The following is a 17,169-nucleotide window of genomic DNA, read 5'->3' on the forward strand; positions in this document are numbered from 1 at the left end:
TCTAAAAAAAAATTGAATTTGTGTGACGACAACGAAATACAAAAATAGAACATAACGGCAACTTTACCGAAATAAATAAGAAAAATTATTAAATATCCCCGACATCCCTTAGTCGGTTATGACAAAAAAAAATTAATAAAAATTCGGAACATAAAACGTAACAATTTGTCTCATAACGAACTCATCATCCAATCTAACAACTTCATCACAAAATATTTAAAAAAAAGGGGAGAAAGGAAACAATTTGCAGCACAAATCATTACATTTCCTGTTATCGCATCTACGATCCGAATTGCTCTTTGGTGCTATCGATCGGTTCGAAAACATAACTACCACGGCCATCGAATTGCAAATAATGTTCGTGGTGTTTCCACAGCGACTTGCGATGCGACACCGTGAACAATGTAATTCCGACCTTTTTACAATATTGATACATGCTACCTTCAACGTCAACCGACACCGCACTTGTACATTCGTCTAAAATCGCAAACTGTGGCGAATGGTAAAACAGACGTGCCATCGCAATGCGTTGCTTCTCACCGCCGGACAACACATCGATCCAATCTTCGACGGCGTCCAATCCCTTTTCACGCACCTGCAAATACGACAGTTGAACCAATTCCAAGAATCCGCTTAAATCTTCGTCGGTGCGACCGCGTCGTCTCATTTCGGCATGTGTATGAGGATAAATAATTTGATCGCGTAATGTACCCAGTGTCATGTATGGTCTTTGTGGAATGTAAAACAGTTTGCCTCGCGGAGGTTTGGTCAATTTGCCACCCCATGTGGGCCATAGTTCGCCCAGTATACGGAATAGACTTGATTTACCTGAGCAACGGAACAAACGAATCAAAGTATGAAACAGAACGAACCACTAAGGGTAAATAATGTCAAACTCACCGCAACCATTCGGTCCACATACTAAGACATTTTGGCCGGACATCACTTCGAATGTGAGCTCACGCACTAAAATGTCACCGTTGGGTGTCACCAATGGTACTTTATCGAAGCGGATGATATTGTCTTGGAATGCGATTATTCCTTTGCATGGCGCTATTTCAGCGTCTGCACTACTTGAATTACTGACCATGGTTCGTTCGTATTTGCCCTGGTTCAGTTCACGTAAGACATGGGTCAATTCAGTCATTCGTGACGTAAAACCAGCCAAACGTGATAATTCACGTCCAGCCAACACCAGACGACCGATAGCTTCAGCAAGTTTGACCAGCATACGACCGAATGTGTAATAATTTTTTAACCGTTCAGACTGGTCGCCTTTGGTAAATGGATGATTTGGCGTGAAAAATGGTATCGAAACTGCGTAAAAGCCGACAACGGTAGCAACATCTTTAATGGAAACAAAAAAAATATTTGAATTAAACAACGTAAGGCAGTCAGGAACTGAAGACAATTCTTACATTTGGCAATCATGTTGTCAATTATTCCCATGCCAACACGGAATTCCAAAAATTTCCTCAAATGTGACGTCAATTTTGAGAAACTGGCCAAAATCGTCAACTTTTCACGGACATTTCCTTGATAAAAGGCTACCTGAAATCGGTACATAAAACTGCAAAAGCGATTCGGGAAAACATTTAACGATGAATTTACCTCTTCCGAATTGGTTATCAATCGACTGTTCACATAACGGAATTCACCTTCTAGTTTTTGTTCTTCGACGGTCAGTCGTCCTGGAGAAAATTTTAAAGAAAATGTTTGAATGGATAGGTTGGGTTAAATGATACTACAAGCAGAAACAAGACACATAACTAAATTATAAGAAATTAAATGCAACGTAACGGTATATTGAGAAACCAGTGTGCAATACACATTCCTGTTCAAACAGCTACGTTCTATATTAATTGAATCAGCTTCATTGACTGCTGAAATGAATACGCTCCGATTATCGAGTGTTATTTTCATCTGACAGTTTTCACGTGTGATTTTCATAACTTTCAATGAACTGTAATTCTAAGAGTTTAAGCTTCGTGACAGACAGTCTAGATTGAAATTAGGTAATTTTTAGTCCACTTCTTTGTTGATAAAAATTTCGTCTCGGATTTTCAACTTTATAGTTTAATCTATGACTCGCAAAGTATATAACAGACATGCTGTCCATTAGAGTATAGAAAACCACTACAGTCACAAATTCGTTTTAGAAGAATCACGGCCTGTACGTTTTTCCTCTGATGCTATTAAAATTTTAACTACTTGTTAGACTTGGTGACTTCCCAAGAAACAATCTCAAACATTTGTGTCAAATCTATGATTCCCGCTTTAGTGGTCACTCTGGTTATTGACCAATTTCCACCATTCTTTTTTCCTTGATTGGACATTCTGTCTTGTACTGCGTTTCAAAATCTTTCAATACTTGTTCTGCTATATCTCTATAGACAGTGAAAAATGCAAATGTGTAACGTTATGGAGTTTAGAACGAAATTGATGTTCTCATTAGCGGGAAAAATTGACCAGTCGATGTTTCGAGTGGTGCATATTTTTCGGGATGAAACCTATAGATGAGCAATCACTTGAAAACGAGCTGATGGTTCCGAAAAAAACGCTTACTCGACGGTAGATACAATGGTAATAGACGCACGGTGTGCCGAAATGAAGTCGTTGCATATGTCTCGACAGAAATTTCTTTTTTGGATCAATAAAAAAAAAATTCTGGGTCAAAGTAGTGCATCGGGTGGATTTGGATCCAGATCAAACAAAAATTTCTCCAAAAGAGACATTTCCGTTGAGAAATCACATATGTTGAGACTTCGCAGTATCATTCAGGCCCACTGTGGACGATTAACGATAATTTGCTGAACAATAGAAACCGTCTCCAAAAAAAAAATGACTCGTCATTTCAACAAACACTCACCATTTCAATATCGTCAAGTCTTATATGGATAATTCGAGTGGAGACATAACAAAAGCTTCACAGACTTAATGTAAGTTTTGATCTTCAACAGGGCGTATGCAAGGTAATTCAATCTTACATCACATTCAAAATTCCATAAGTCATAAGTTAGAATGACAGAAAGAGTAAGAGTGTAAAGTCCATACGGGTCTTTTATGTACCGGTTTCGGACAATACAATTCACGCCAATGAATATTAGGTAATCATCATGACTATGCATTTCAAAATATCGTAAATATCAGTAGTAGCGTATAGTCAGTCATATACAAACAAAAAATAAACATTTGCGGCGCTGCGATATACAAACATCGACGTTGAACATAACGAATTTTAAAGAAAAGACAAAACGATAAAAAGTTTGTATTTTGCCGTGTTGTACAGGAAAGCAACACGACAACATTGCATATGATATAACGAGCGACAACTACCAAAATAAGTCGAAAAAGGCGAATTGAATTTTCTCTATGATTGAAATTACCTGTAGGTTTCCGTAAATGGGTAAGGAACACTCCAGACACTAATAAATACAACATTAGAATGGATGGTGACTGGAACACAATTAAATTAAACAATTTTAGTATCCGAATTGTTTCGACAATCATTTAGTTCAATGCATACCTTTCCGCCCAGCGTCATTGTCAATCTGTAAACGTACAGAACTATATCCAAGATAGGCTTGCTAACATTCGAATAAACGTCGGTAACACTTTCGCAGAACTTATCAATGTCCGTCGTTAGTAACTGATCAGCATTCGATATTCGGTTGTCCAGATTTGACATTTTATAATACGTAAAACCTCTGCAAGAATGCATCAGAATTTTTATCCCGTGCAGTTGGGAGTGAAAATAGTTTTTTTTTTAAATACTCACTTGAGGTACTGATTGTATAGGTGATGGGATAGATTGGTTCGAAATCTCAACTTTAATTCGCCTAATCCCCATTTTAGGACATTGTTTATAACTGCAATCTGTTTGAATGGAAAGATCAAGTAAAAATTTTGACTGTGGGCGATGGGCAATGTTTCGCTTACCAATGGCAAAGCAGAAAAGTATCGCAATATGTTACTTCGAAATCTTGTTTTGTCCATTGTAACGACGGCGCTCTCAATCATAGTAATGGTTTGTATCAACCAAACATCACTCATTGAACGGGCGATCAGCGAACCAGCAATTAAAAATAGCAGCGCACATTCTTTACTCCAAAATCCCGGTATTATTATATCTGGAAAGAAATGAAAAATCAAAAATTAATAGCTGGATCAAGGTGAAGTTACGTGTATCTTAAGAGGAGTCTTTCAATCCGTTCCTGTCGTCACTGTGTTATACTTGTTTAAATTAGTGTTTTACAACTACCATCCGCGCGTATGCATATATTAAACTCGTATAAACACGTATAAGGCAAGGTCGTGAACTTGTATGAGTGGACCGGATGAAAACAGCTGACGAAAATTGTGTCACAAATTTGAGGGGTTAACTGTACTGTATGTGACGTCACTGTTTGTAAATAACTGTGGGCTTTGCGCCGGAGGCCAGTCGAGCAATCACACGGGCCAAAACAAACATTTACAAACAGTGACGTAACACATTTCACATGCTTCTGCACGGTAAGTGCATTTTCAATGTCGCAGACTGTAAAGCATGTAAAATAGTGTTGACTAGTGTTGAAATAGTGCGAACGGGAGGTTAGCTAAAAAAGCCCTGAGTCGATGAGACAAATATTTGGTTGCCTTGTAAGTCGAACATTGCCGAAGAAATCAGCAGAAAATTAATTGTTCTAATAATCTTTGACATATAGCAGCCAAGTCCTAAAATCAATCTATTGCAGTTCAGAGAGGTAATTCAGCATGTCTTAGAGGCACATTAGGTCCCATTTTTGTAACTCACGTTGAATGCTGCCCTTTTCACTATTACTAGAAACGAAAATATTCTTCGCATTTATTAGGTCGAATAGCAACAATGCCGTAAATGCATTGTAGTATGTAAAACTTAAACTAATTAAAGTGCAATTGAAGGAGAAACCAATTAACAATTGCACTATGACCACCAAGTGACATAAAATTGTTTTCGAATCTTTCCTTTCCATACATAGCTCTGTTTGTATGTATTGTCCTACAGACTATAACTTCTCGTTAAGTTATTAGTTATTTTCCTAACGCATCAAATAAATGTCCTGTGACCGAAAATGGATTTTTTTGTGGTTTTGGAAGGGTAGGTACATGACTTAAATTCTCTGAGACCTAGTTCAGGTAGGATTGATTGAAGTATTTTCTAAAATGTAGATAAAGGAAAATTCTATTTGAAAGGGGGTCAAGGTTTTCCGTAGCCGACAATATTTTTTTTTTCATACAGTCAAAAACTAGCCTAATGTACTCGGGCTTGATATTCTAGTTCGATACATTAACCTAACGAGAACATCAAGTCCCAAACGTCAAATACTTCGTTCGAGCGTATTCACCCTTAGACAGAGATGGAGAAATCAAATACTCAGATATTTCTTAAAATACTTTAAATTTTTCAAATTTCTAAATTCATAGCAGTGGATACAACGTTTGATTCAAATCAGACATGATAGCTATGTCAGTCATCCGCCGCGGTTATGTCAGTCTAAGCCCCGATGATTTTAGAATCAGTATTGCATACAGATCATCCTAAAATCGTCAAATCAATTCCATATTCGAGGATGATGTTGTGCGTTGTAATTGTTACCACATAAATTTCGTCTAAGAAATGAAAATCTAGATTCTGCATCTTAGTGTTTTGTGGGGATAAAAAAATCTAAATCTTCATTTGTTAAATGAAATTTTTATGGAATCAAAGCTGAACAACTCCCAAATCAAAAAACGTGATCACGTTCGGCATAACTTCAACATTTTACTATTTTATTTCAACGGACAAGATGGGTTTTTCTGGTGAAACGGCAGCTGAAGTTGGCTGCTCTCTTGCCTGATTCAATTGAACGTTATTAAAAATAATGAAAAGTTTGCTTGCTTCCGTGTGTATCGTTAGACCATGCAAGTGAGAGTGAAAATATTTGTAAAAATTAATATACATTTTGAAGTTCAAGTTGCATGGTACGTTAAATTATTATTCAAATTTACTGTAATCGATTTTAATTTATTAATCAAGGCATTGTGAACCGAATTTAATGATTTTTATTTGCATTCGCTTAAAATATAGTAAAATCGGTGCGCTAAACAAATATTTTATTTATGTAGTGTGGAATATAGACAGTGGTGAGTGTGTTAGCCTGTCGCCGACGAATGAAAAGGTCAATCGTATACAATCAACAACAGAAACTATTGAATATTTTTGAAATATTATATACAACGGAGGAATGATTAATAATCAACTATTTCGATAACATGCTGATTAAACATAACGAAAATATGTTATCAGTGCATATGATAAGCGGGTTTTTTTTTATAAAAGTAATTTACAAAGTTTATCTTAATCGTTGCGACAACCTGAAAATGTATTCTGCTTTATTATTTTACATTTTTCTTTTTTTTTCGAAATTTGTTGAATGGTGTAAATGAATCAAACCATACCGATCAAAGGTTTACAATAAGAGTGACGATGAGATATCGTCTTATCGAGTGGAAAATATGTTTCAAAGTTCATAGCCTAAACGTTTCGGTAGACATTGATCTCAATTCATGTTCGGCACTCAAGGTAGTATCAATTTATCGACGTCGAAAAAACTCAGCTGCCAGCGCTAGCACTGTAAATATTTGAAAAAAAATCTTCGGAACAAAGTTTCAGAATTTACATAAATTCAGACTTTGGTTAAAATAACTCCTGCAATTCCCATTAACATTATTCTTTATCTTATCCTTGTACTTTTTAAAGGTAAGTGTTTCAAAAACGCTACGTATAATTTAGCTAAGAGGCGATCATTACGTAATTCCAGTCCAACAAAAGCCAGTGAAACAAAATAAATGTTTGAGACAGAACTGTCAACTATAAACGGAGGCGAAAATTGAATCGTGTCAACGCACTTCTTGTTGATCGTGTTCAGTTTTTCTTTTCTTTCTTTAGTTGACAGCTTCCACACAAATATGGAGTGAAAACGGAGACAGGATGACGATTCTCGAAACATTCGTAACTTTAGGAATTCGTAACTTGACATAAGTCACCATAAATTACAGCCCAGTCGACATAATTCTCGAAGAAATGTTCTTATCAAAATTTTTACCTTAAACTAAGAGTGATGTCTGGCATTCGTAACTCGACTTACGAAGATTTTATTTTATTTGAATAAGTGTGGTAACTACAGCTGGTATCGCGAATTGTATTAAATATTTATGTGAATTAACGTGAAAAGTATCGAACAACGTCATTTGTGAATGTATTTTTGTATTTTATCAATTTTGACAAGAAATATTGCGTTTTTCAAAGGTAATGACTGAACGAGCATGTTACCCGAGTAAATAAAAAGTAAATGATTAGTTCTACGTTTCGGAAAATGTCCATTCTGAAACCTTATAGCATCTCGATAATTGAAAGTCGAGTAAAGCAGGATTGTGTCCACTTCAAAATATTCCATCTTACTCACTGGTAAGATGAGATGCAGTTTGCGTTTCAGATAGATTCGCCAGCAGATCCACAAACACACACCCTTCTGATTTCACAGATGTTACTACAGATCGACAGCGATTTGAAGCAGAAAGAACTGTTTAACCTGTACGTACATGTACTACTTGTACTGTTAACTTTAGACAGTGTGTGCGCATGTGGGTCAGCGGTAATTTGTTGTCTGATTAAATTCAAGGAACCACCATCTGACGTCCACAAACAACTTAGTTCTACAAAAAAAAAAACCGATGGAAGTTAAAAATTGCAAGAGTTCCAAGACCTAATCTAAAATTCTAGAAACTACCATCTCATCACCTCGAACATATCAATGATAACCCGATTCAAATGAGATTGGTTCAAATTTAGCCGATACAATGAATACATTACCACAGAAGATACATCGAAATTTATCGTCATTGATAAAATTTGCCAAATTTAAATCACATTGTGCTACCTTTGATCACATTTTCGTCGTAAAATTCATTTTAGTGCATCCCAAAGTTACATCCCATACGGAAATGTTTGAGAATTGAATTTTTAATCGTACTTTCAATCGACTTTTTGACCGTAACTTTTCGTACATATCTTTAAGAATTCTTACAGTTACGAGAATGCGAGAATTGACGCCCATAATTCTATCTTTTAAACGGAGTGAATGAGTGCTATTCCAGCTTAACCGTTGAACCTGTTCCAAAAGAGTGAGAGTCGCAGACACCTCATTTGGAAAATTGCTCATCCGCTCACATGACGGTGAATCAAAATGAATTTTTTAGAGAACTGAGCAAAATTGAATAAATCGAATGGTGCGAAAACGGAGTGCTATTTTTAAAATGGAATGAGTGCGATTTCAGCTTGGACAGCTTTGGTAAAATGGAGAAAACCCGGCATGAAACATTTCTGATTTTTTTTTTTGAATCTTCTTAATAAGCTTACTACAGATTGAAGCACTTCACTAAGCAAAACCTATAAAACCGTTTTCCCTACCGAGGCTATTTTATGGACGATTTTTTGTTTCAGCTTAATCGACGATAATTGATTTTATTATTTTGTTTTATCGGTGTCTACTATAAATAAAATACACAGCAGAATATGCCTAATGCTGCCTTGAAAAATTTGCTGTGTGTGTGATATGATTGCTATTTGAAACTAATATACGGTTCGATAGTGATGATGATATAAATAGTATATAGACTGATACGATTATTTATAATCAAGTAAATCGTGCAAAGTTTACGCTTGGGTTATGTACTATATATGTATTTGAGTATTAACTATATTTACTGATACTTTCGGACGTCGATGTACAAATATTAAACAATCGAATAATTCATGACAATAGGAAAGATACATACGTCGAAACACAATCCAAGATGTGACCCTTTTCACCTTCTGGAGTTTCGTATTAATTGCATGTTGGACTGACCCCTTACGATGACAGTGCATTTCTGAAGACTCTAAAGACTATTTCTGAAGAAGTAATCGGTTTACAGATTATAATCAAACGAAAGATACCGAAGAATAATTTCCGATGTATTAGCTCACCTGTCATACAATCAATAAAAACCTGCACACTCATCTATATGACAATGAGTATAAGTACTTCACAATTGAGCAACACATATATCATGTGTTGTGTTACCTACTCGTCACACCGCGCCTGAGCGCTTTGCTACCATCTACAAAAGTATATTTTCCATGCTAGCGTGCGGTAAAGTGTAAAAATACTGTCACTGATTGTGACAGTGAAAATGCACTTACCTCCCGTTAGCATGTAAATTAAATTTTTGTATCTGCTTGTAAAATTATTGTTTTGGTTTGTTTGAATGTTTCACTCGTTCCGCAACCCTCACACTTACGAAATCATTTACAAGCTGGTAATATTACAATGCAATCACGTAATTCAGAATTTTCTACTTCGGATGAATACGAAACTAATTTTGTATCATGCGCCAACATGGCCAAAATACACTCTAAATTCTTGCGTTTCTAATTAATAATAATAAATACGTATGCATGACAAACGGTAAAGCTACTGTCTCTAGTCATATTTACTTTGATTTACAAAACTAAATACATTTGACATTTGTAAAAGTAATTAATTTCTCATTATTAGATAATTCATGAGTTGTAGATGACAGAACTAAGTAAAAACATTTGAGTATCTTAAACGCCTTCCCTACAAATTTACCTGTAAATAGTTATCCAATTTCAGTGTCAATTTTACAAGAATTTGTTGTGCATCACGCATCAGCAACTATTTGCATGTCGAGCAAAATAATAACAAACAAAAAAATGCTCAACACGAACCGAATATGATGATCTGACAGATTTCAAGTCCAAAACGTGTTTTAAAGTATCCAACATACTCGAAACGAAAGCATGCATCCAATGTTTTTATGCAACACAACGTTTTTATGCATGAAATGCAACGGAAAATTATGTCACTGACATAGTTAATGGGGGAGTCGTTCACAAATGACGTCAGTTTCCGTACCGCTCTTATCACCGTTATAGTGAAACTGTTTTTTTTTATCATTACAACGAGATTCGACATTAAGGTTACAGAGTTTTTGGTTTGGAGCAGAAAGCCCCGTAACGACCAGCTGAAGCAAAAACATAAAAGTGAAATCTTAATGTTAGATCTCAGAATCCTACATTATTTTGGTTTTTAGTACGCTCTTACAATTTAGGCATTACATTCTATAAGCCCTAGAGTATAGACTGCAGAGGTCCTTAATTTATTAGTTAGTGTTCACAATCTCACTATTTTCCAGTGGGAATTTAGAGTACCTTGCTGAGAAATGGTATTGTAGGTATGACACGTCACTGCATGCGGAATCATAACAATCCCTCACATGCGCGTGCTCTATTCAGTGCAGACTTTGACTTAATGCTTTTCTAGATTCTAAGGGACTTGAACTTCACAAACACACGTGATGAGCCATCATCACGTGATTGTTCAAATAACCTTGGGTAATTAGTTGGTGTACGCACACACAAAATGCTTTTTACAAGTCACCACTTCTTTGAAGAAATCAAAAGTTGGTCGGACTTTTTAGAGGGTGCCTCTCTGTCCACATTCGGTTTACTCACATTTAAGGAGACATCGTCATCCTTTTTTGAGTAGTTCTCGGTATAGAACATTACTTCCGAGCATGACTTTAGACCACAATACTTGGACTGAAACTTATGGGATTACTCCCATTTAATGCCATAAAATTTAGTTTGGCACTCCTCGGTCAGACCAAAACCTAACTGAAATTTTGTCTTTGAATTCATTGAAACGAAAAAGTATTAATGCGCATCACTCAAAGGTCAAACGATTCTTAAAAATAAAATGCAAAATTTGACTAAAACATCAAAACAGAAAAACGTTACCGGCAACGAACGAACTATCGGAAAGGTAAAGAATGTGATGTGCAAATGCAAAATAATAAATAAATAAAATGAATTATAACATCCAGTCATGTCATATCAAGTCATTATTGGGTTTTAATGATTTATTTACCTTGAAGCGATGGAATATATGGTAAATTTCGTGTGTAAAAGATAATTTAGTGTTAATTTGTTAAGGTTTCTTTTTCTGTTGAACTCATTTGATATTTCCTGCATAAAGCACGTTTCCTGGTTTGTACGTTATACAATTGCCTTGTCTAGTGTGTCGCATCATTTAAAACATTTTTTGTGTCAATTTGTCCAAAGCTATAATTTCGAAAATAATCTTCAATTCCTATTCGAATTCATCCAACTAATATCAAGTTGCGAGAGCGTAATTTGAGTGAATTCTTGGAATGATAAAATCGAAAACGTACAGATTTTCTACGAAATAAAACCGATCCGAAACTGAGAGTTTTTGGAACTGTAAGTGATACAATTATGAACCACTGCCATAGTTATATTCGATTCTTACCACACATGAGGGTGTTTACTTGTACATACATGCATACAAGGTCATGTTGATATATCGCACATGGTTTGAACAGTGTGAATTGGATGGAAAATCGCATAAAAACGACGGAAATTTTAATTCCATAACTGGTATTAATGAGGAATTAAAAGTAACTCATTACGATCGCTGAACTACACGATTTAAAAGGCATTGCATTTTCAATCGTTCTCCGAGATATAACTGGGTGATATAAAGTTATTGTTAGCCAGACGCTTGTAAATACTCACTTACTCAGTGTCTATTTGTCAAATTTTGTAATTAAACAGCCAAACTGAAAAAAACGTATTTTTATGCACAGTAAAACGTGATGTCTGGCCTTAATCGCACATAAACTTGAAGATAAGGAAAATCATCACGCGTCATAATCATGGTAGCCTTAGCACATCTAACCATTACTGCTGCGCTACTACTAATGTCGCTAATATCGATTAACATAATATTGGAACAAACGGTCTTTCAAAAGTCGCTATCTGTCTAAAGCTGAATTTCACAGTCAACCGTACGGAGACAAAACGGATGATCACCCTGAGGACACCTTAATACTAATTCGCAGCGTTTTTATAACCAACTAAGATTCTACGATTAGATCACATTTTAACTGATTGTCGAAAGAGATAGACACTCTTGTGCTGACATCTGTCGTTAAATATATAGACAACACATTTAACGCTGGTTACCGCTTTCAGAAATAGCCAAACTAATGCTCAACACACACGATACATTGAAATTGCGTGGTGTACTAGTATGCATTACATATATGACGTAGCTGTCGAATGAAGTTAGAAATTTGTCTATGGTAAGTCACAATCGATGTAACCGCCTACGAAAACTTTCAATGTCTAGTGTACGTGATCAGCAGAATAATTGTTGTCAGTAACGATAACATCATTGGATTTTACATTGTTCACGTCACTAAAATTCTTCTCGTTCTTAATGGTAAAGTAAATAAAACTGACCAACTCACCTAATAATTCTCTAAGTTGCTTGAAGAACAGCGAATTGACCTGCGCTCGTTGAATTTTTTTGTCTCTCTTTTCTGATATCATATACTGAATTTGATCTTCAGGTCCGATTCGTTTCCTATAAAGAAAATAAAAATGAAAGTCACTATAAGCATCAGCTGGTATAATATGGTTTTACGCCTCTCAAACTCATATGATATTGCACAAGAAAAATGTTGCAATAGACTTTGATTCGTACGAAAATCAATTTGTTTTTATTATTTGTTAAATTCAGTATAATGAATCAATCGAAATTCGTTTTTTTAAGTCCATTCGAATACCCGCATTCATCCGTGTTATTTTTTCGTAGCAGCTCATAAGTGAATTATAAAATTAGTCGAAAGGTCAAGTTATTTAAAAATAATAATAATTTCATTGTAATGACTGTCGTTTTGTTCAATTTTTTTTTTCTACGTCGTTCCAACACTGACATATTCTAATCGTATGACTTACTTAAAAAAAACTACCTGCTATGCGATGATTAGAAATGGACAAACAACTTTTGATATTAAATTTATTAGGAAATCATTTTAGGACTGTACTGCGAGTCATTGGACTCGTATCGCACAAATTTTACGTTAAATAAAGTCTAGGTGAAGGACGAAAATTCGTCTAAAGTGTAGAATATTTATTCACTAAACAGTAAACCGGATCGCTGTTTGCCTTCACTGATTATGAGGGATTCTTTTGAAAAACAGCCTACCGAAATCGGACGAATTTTCCAGTGGACTTTTTTATATGTACCTAGAAAGGTATTCGACCCTAAAAGCCAAAACCACTTTCAAAAAAATTCTTCGAAGTTTGTGCGGCTGGTGAAATGTGATCAAAAGCCGAAAACTTGCACTTTTCTTACAAAAATTTCTCCAGTTATGCGAGCCGTACAGGGTCGTGTGGGGTGTCATTAGAAAGGTACTATTGAGCCGAATTATTGGGTTTAAAATTCATCGACACTGAAATAATACAAATAATACAAATACAAATATGTGCAGTTGAAGTTTCCAACCGAAGACTTACACTGTTCTTACTGAAATTTCTCGAGGTACACAAAACATACATGGTCGTGTGGGGTATCATTTGAAAGGTAAATCTATGTGCTTTTGGGCAAAATAGGCTCTTATGAAGTTTGGAGCATGTTTCAGCTATTTTTCAGATGATTCACACAAACAATCAAAACTTTACACGGTTTTGCCACTACAACGCGCGCGTGGAGCAGCTTTCAGTACAAAAAATTTTGATTCTGAATTTTCAGTACCTATGACTGTATTATGATACAACTCGGTACATGGACAGTAAAAGTCGATTGTTCAGACAGCTTCGATTTGACTGTTTATCATTTAACCATTAACCGATAAAATGGCCAAAATAGCAAACACATTATGTACATACATCGTGTTCGTTCTATTTAATAGACTATACTGAAACAGTTGTGCTTTCTGAAAGGGAGAAACCTCGTTTTGCGTTCAGCAAATTCTTTAAATTTGTTAAACGGTTTCCATAACTATAACGATAAATCAAACAATGACGAGAGCAAAAAAGCTAAAGTCGAAAGTCATGTAATTGTATAGAACCGCTTAAAAGATCGCCGAACAATCGGAATCTAAGTATTCGACCGAAACACTAAAACAGAAATTATTTTCCATTACAAAACAAATCAGAAATGGTATTAAACAATCGGCTCATTGACCTTTGAAAACTTTCTTTGCATGTTATCGCATCATCAGTTTCGCAATGAGAGAATCTCTGAATAGGGTCAAGGATAAAAGAAGCATGAGACAAAATGTGTATATCTCAGTTGAGCGTGTATGATATTTTGCATGCTATTTACTCAACTGATTCGAAAATACATTCGTGTTGTTTCTGCCATCATTGTAATGCTAGTGCAATAATTAGAGCGATTATCAGTTGAAGATATTGCGTCACACATGATGTGACATCGATTGATGTGAACGCTTATTGCAAACAAATAAATGGTTAAGATATGAAGCAAATTTTTTTCATTTATTTTTCTTTCATTCATCGTTTTGGCCATTAAAAAAATATACTTTGGATGTAATAGAGTAGACGTATGGTTACTACCTCTTGCGAAAAGAAGAGAGAAAAAATGGAAAACACTTAAGCGTATAATGCCGATAATAAAATGTTCACAAAATAATATTCGTTAATTTTACGCGGCTGTAGATGACTGACTCACCGATGTGAGTGTTGGTTCTAGGACGTAAAAATTATATAAAGTGATTTCATCATACAGAGAACACATCGGTTTCATTCTTTTTATTTAATAATTCTATTCAAATTATATGTTACAATAACGTGTTAGCATTGTGATTGTTGTCTATAACACACGTATCTACGACGTGCTGAATGTATTGACAGGCGTTGCATTAAGCATTCAGTTTGCAAATTAGAAGTTCTCCTCAGAGCTGGGCGCGTTGAATGAAAAGCACTTCCATAAGTGTTGCCATACAAAAATGAAATGTTGTTTCGATATTAGGTACAATACCTGAATCGAAAAACCTCACCCTGAATGTGAACCAAATTCAAATAAACTATCTGCTTTACGTGCCGACATTTTTTTTTGGTCTACACGTGTTGCTTAATGCACAAATGCAGTCACGCTTTTTTCAGATATTTCGACCACCCTCCCCCTTCGTTACGCGAAGATATCAAAATTAGCCCAAATTTATAGAAACGTTTTTTCGAATACCTCCTCCTCCTAATCGTGTGAAGTCATAATTGTTAACAGTCCCTTAATGAACACTTCTGTGTGCTATAATCTATCACTGTCATTGTTTCTTTCGTTCTGAGAGTAAGTTGACCCAGTGAACAAATACTAAATTCTCAGAGTTTTTCTCTTACAATACAAAACAAAACTTTCAAGGAACTATGGTGGTCAACGAACGTAAGTTTTACAGTGGACTAATGTATTACAACCCTAAGAACTGTTGCGTCATTGGATGTTATGAAAGAATAGTATTTACTCGCTCTCAACTGCGACTAACCTCCTTTTCCGCAAATGAAAAATTCAGATGCAATTTTTCCCACTAGTTGTAATTACCGTCAACACGCGTAACTTTTTGAACATAGTTATCTCCTTCTCTCTTTACATGCGTCAACAAACAGAGAGAGAAATAGGTTTAAAGTTACGCGTGTTGAGCTGTTGACGTTATTATTTCCCCCTCGGTCAAACAGATAATGGATAGTAGTTACACTGTGAAAATTTGTTCATAACTTTAGGTATAATTAGTTGACGAAGGAATGACCTGACCAAATTACAGTGATTTTGATAAGGAGAAATCGCTAGGTTTGGTAATAATTTTCGCTTTGAGATAACAGCTGATTTGTGTGGAAGTTGTCTAAAAAAAAATTGAGCGTTGTTCACGGCATTTTTCGTAAAACATACACATACCGTAAACATTCGTTCGTTCAACAAAAATGACTAATAACTATACCTGCTCTGGTGGATTGTGGGCCCCGATCATAAACAAAAATTCTTCTACCTGACGAGCAAAATAATGTTAAAATGGGTGAGACCTATGAATTAATTGCTGGCACAATATTCAAATGTCAAGTGATAAAAAAAAAATGTGACTTTCAACTGTAGAGCTATCAGAGACTATTTCAGTGGAGAGATCAATCAAATTGAGAGGTGATTTTTGTTTTTTGTTAACTGTGAAAGTAATCGCAATCGCTCGTCCATTATTTTTATTTTATTTACTTTTAAATATTAAAATTTTAACTTAAGAAACCGGTTTCTTACAAAATGTTATTGTTTCTCGCATGTTGCGAATTTTATTTATTTTACGAGGATATAAACGGCGCAAAAAAAAACAACAATCTTTTGATTACACCATGCATTTACAAGCGTGTAGAGTTTCAACTATTTTAACTATTCGACTTGGACTCTGAACTTCGATATAGCACATACAATGTTCAATAAAACAATAAAATTGCAAACCCTACCGTCGGCTGTGGGAAATTTTTCCATATACAATTATCCACACAGCAGCTGATACACCTGCAAGGCACACAGCGCTACTTTGATATTTTGCTAATTTGCTTATGTTTGCCATGTTTTGCGCTTTGTTTTTTATTTCAATTCCGCAAACACTTTAATCATAAAATACAATATAATCACTGCAAAATGTCAGTAATCATACAACGTTCACTATCACTATCGTGTATTAATTTTTCTATTTTCACTTCTTCTTCTTCTTTTTCTCTAAAAAAAGACACCAAAATATTTTGAGGTTTCACACAAAAAAATATTTTCACTTATTGATTTTATGTCTGATCAATTCGGTTTGCTGTACTTTAAAAAAAATCTTTCGCCTGGCTTTTCCTTTTACGATAAATGTTCTGGTCGACACAATTTTTTCGGTTCAATCCATATGATTTCTGATGAAAATTAACTTCATTATTTGAGTTGCATTAACAGCGAATTGAAGAAATATTATCAACTCAACCTCATGTCACACACTAAACTCTCATACTTTTTTCACCAGTAGACTCATATGACATATTCAATCTATGGTACCAGATTTTGAGAAATTTTTGTTTTGTTAGGTTGGTTTTTCTTGTAGAAACTGTTTGTCACTTCACCATTTGAAGCGCATTTAGCGCATTACAAAATGAATGATATTCATAAATTGGCGCAAAATGTTACACTTTATTGCTAAGACTTTTTACGAAAGCTAAACCATATTTCCCAAACGTAATCGTAAAATCGAAAACGCATT

At 35.1% G+C, this 17,169-nt stretch overlaps 1 protein-coding gene across 1 annotated transcript; it reads right to left on the reverse strand.

Moving 5' to 3' along the window:
* Window positions 1–222: 222 nt before the first annotated feature.
* LOC119070396 (ATP-binding cassette sub-family D member 3) lies at window positions 223–16,925 on the reverse strand. Its single transcript, XM_037174715.1, has 10 exons — window positions 16,394–16,925; window positions 12,397–12,512; window positions 3,940–4,130; window positions 3,779–3,876; window positions 3,527–3,707; window positions 3,387–3,456; window positions 1,612–1,691; window positions 1,419–1,551; window positions 901–1,347; window positions 223–828 (listed from the first exon to the last, which is right to left on the reverse strand). The coding sequence occupies exons 1-10, from the start codon at window positions 16,501–16,503 to the stop codon at window positions 281–283; spliced, it is 1,974 nt and encodes a 657-aa protein (XP_037030610.1). The 5' UTR covers window positions 16,504–16,925; the 3' UTR covers window positions 223–280.
* Between the last annotated feature and the right edge of the window lie 244 nt (window positions 16,926–17,169).

This window comes from Bradysia coprophila (genome assembly GCF_014529535.1).
Source record: "Bradysia coprophila strain Holo2 chromosome X unlocalized genomic scaffold, BU_Bcop_v1 contig_79, whole genome shotgun sequence".
NCBI lineage: Eukaryota > Metazoa > Arthropoda > Insecta > Diptera > Sciaridae > Bradysia > Bradysia coprophila.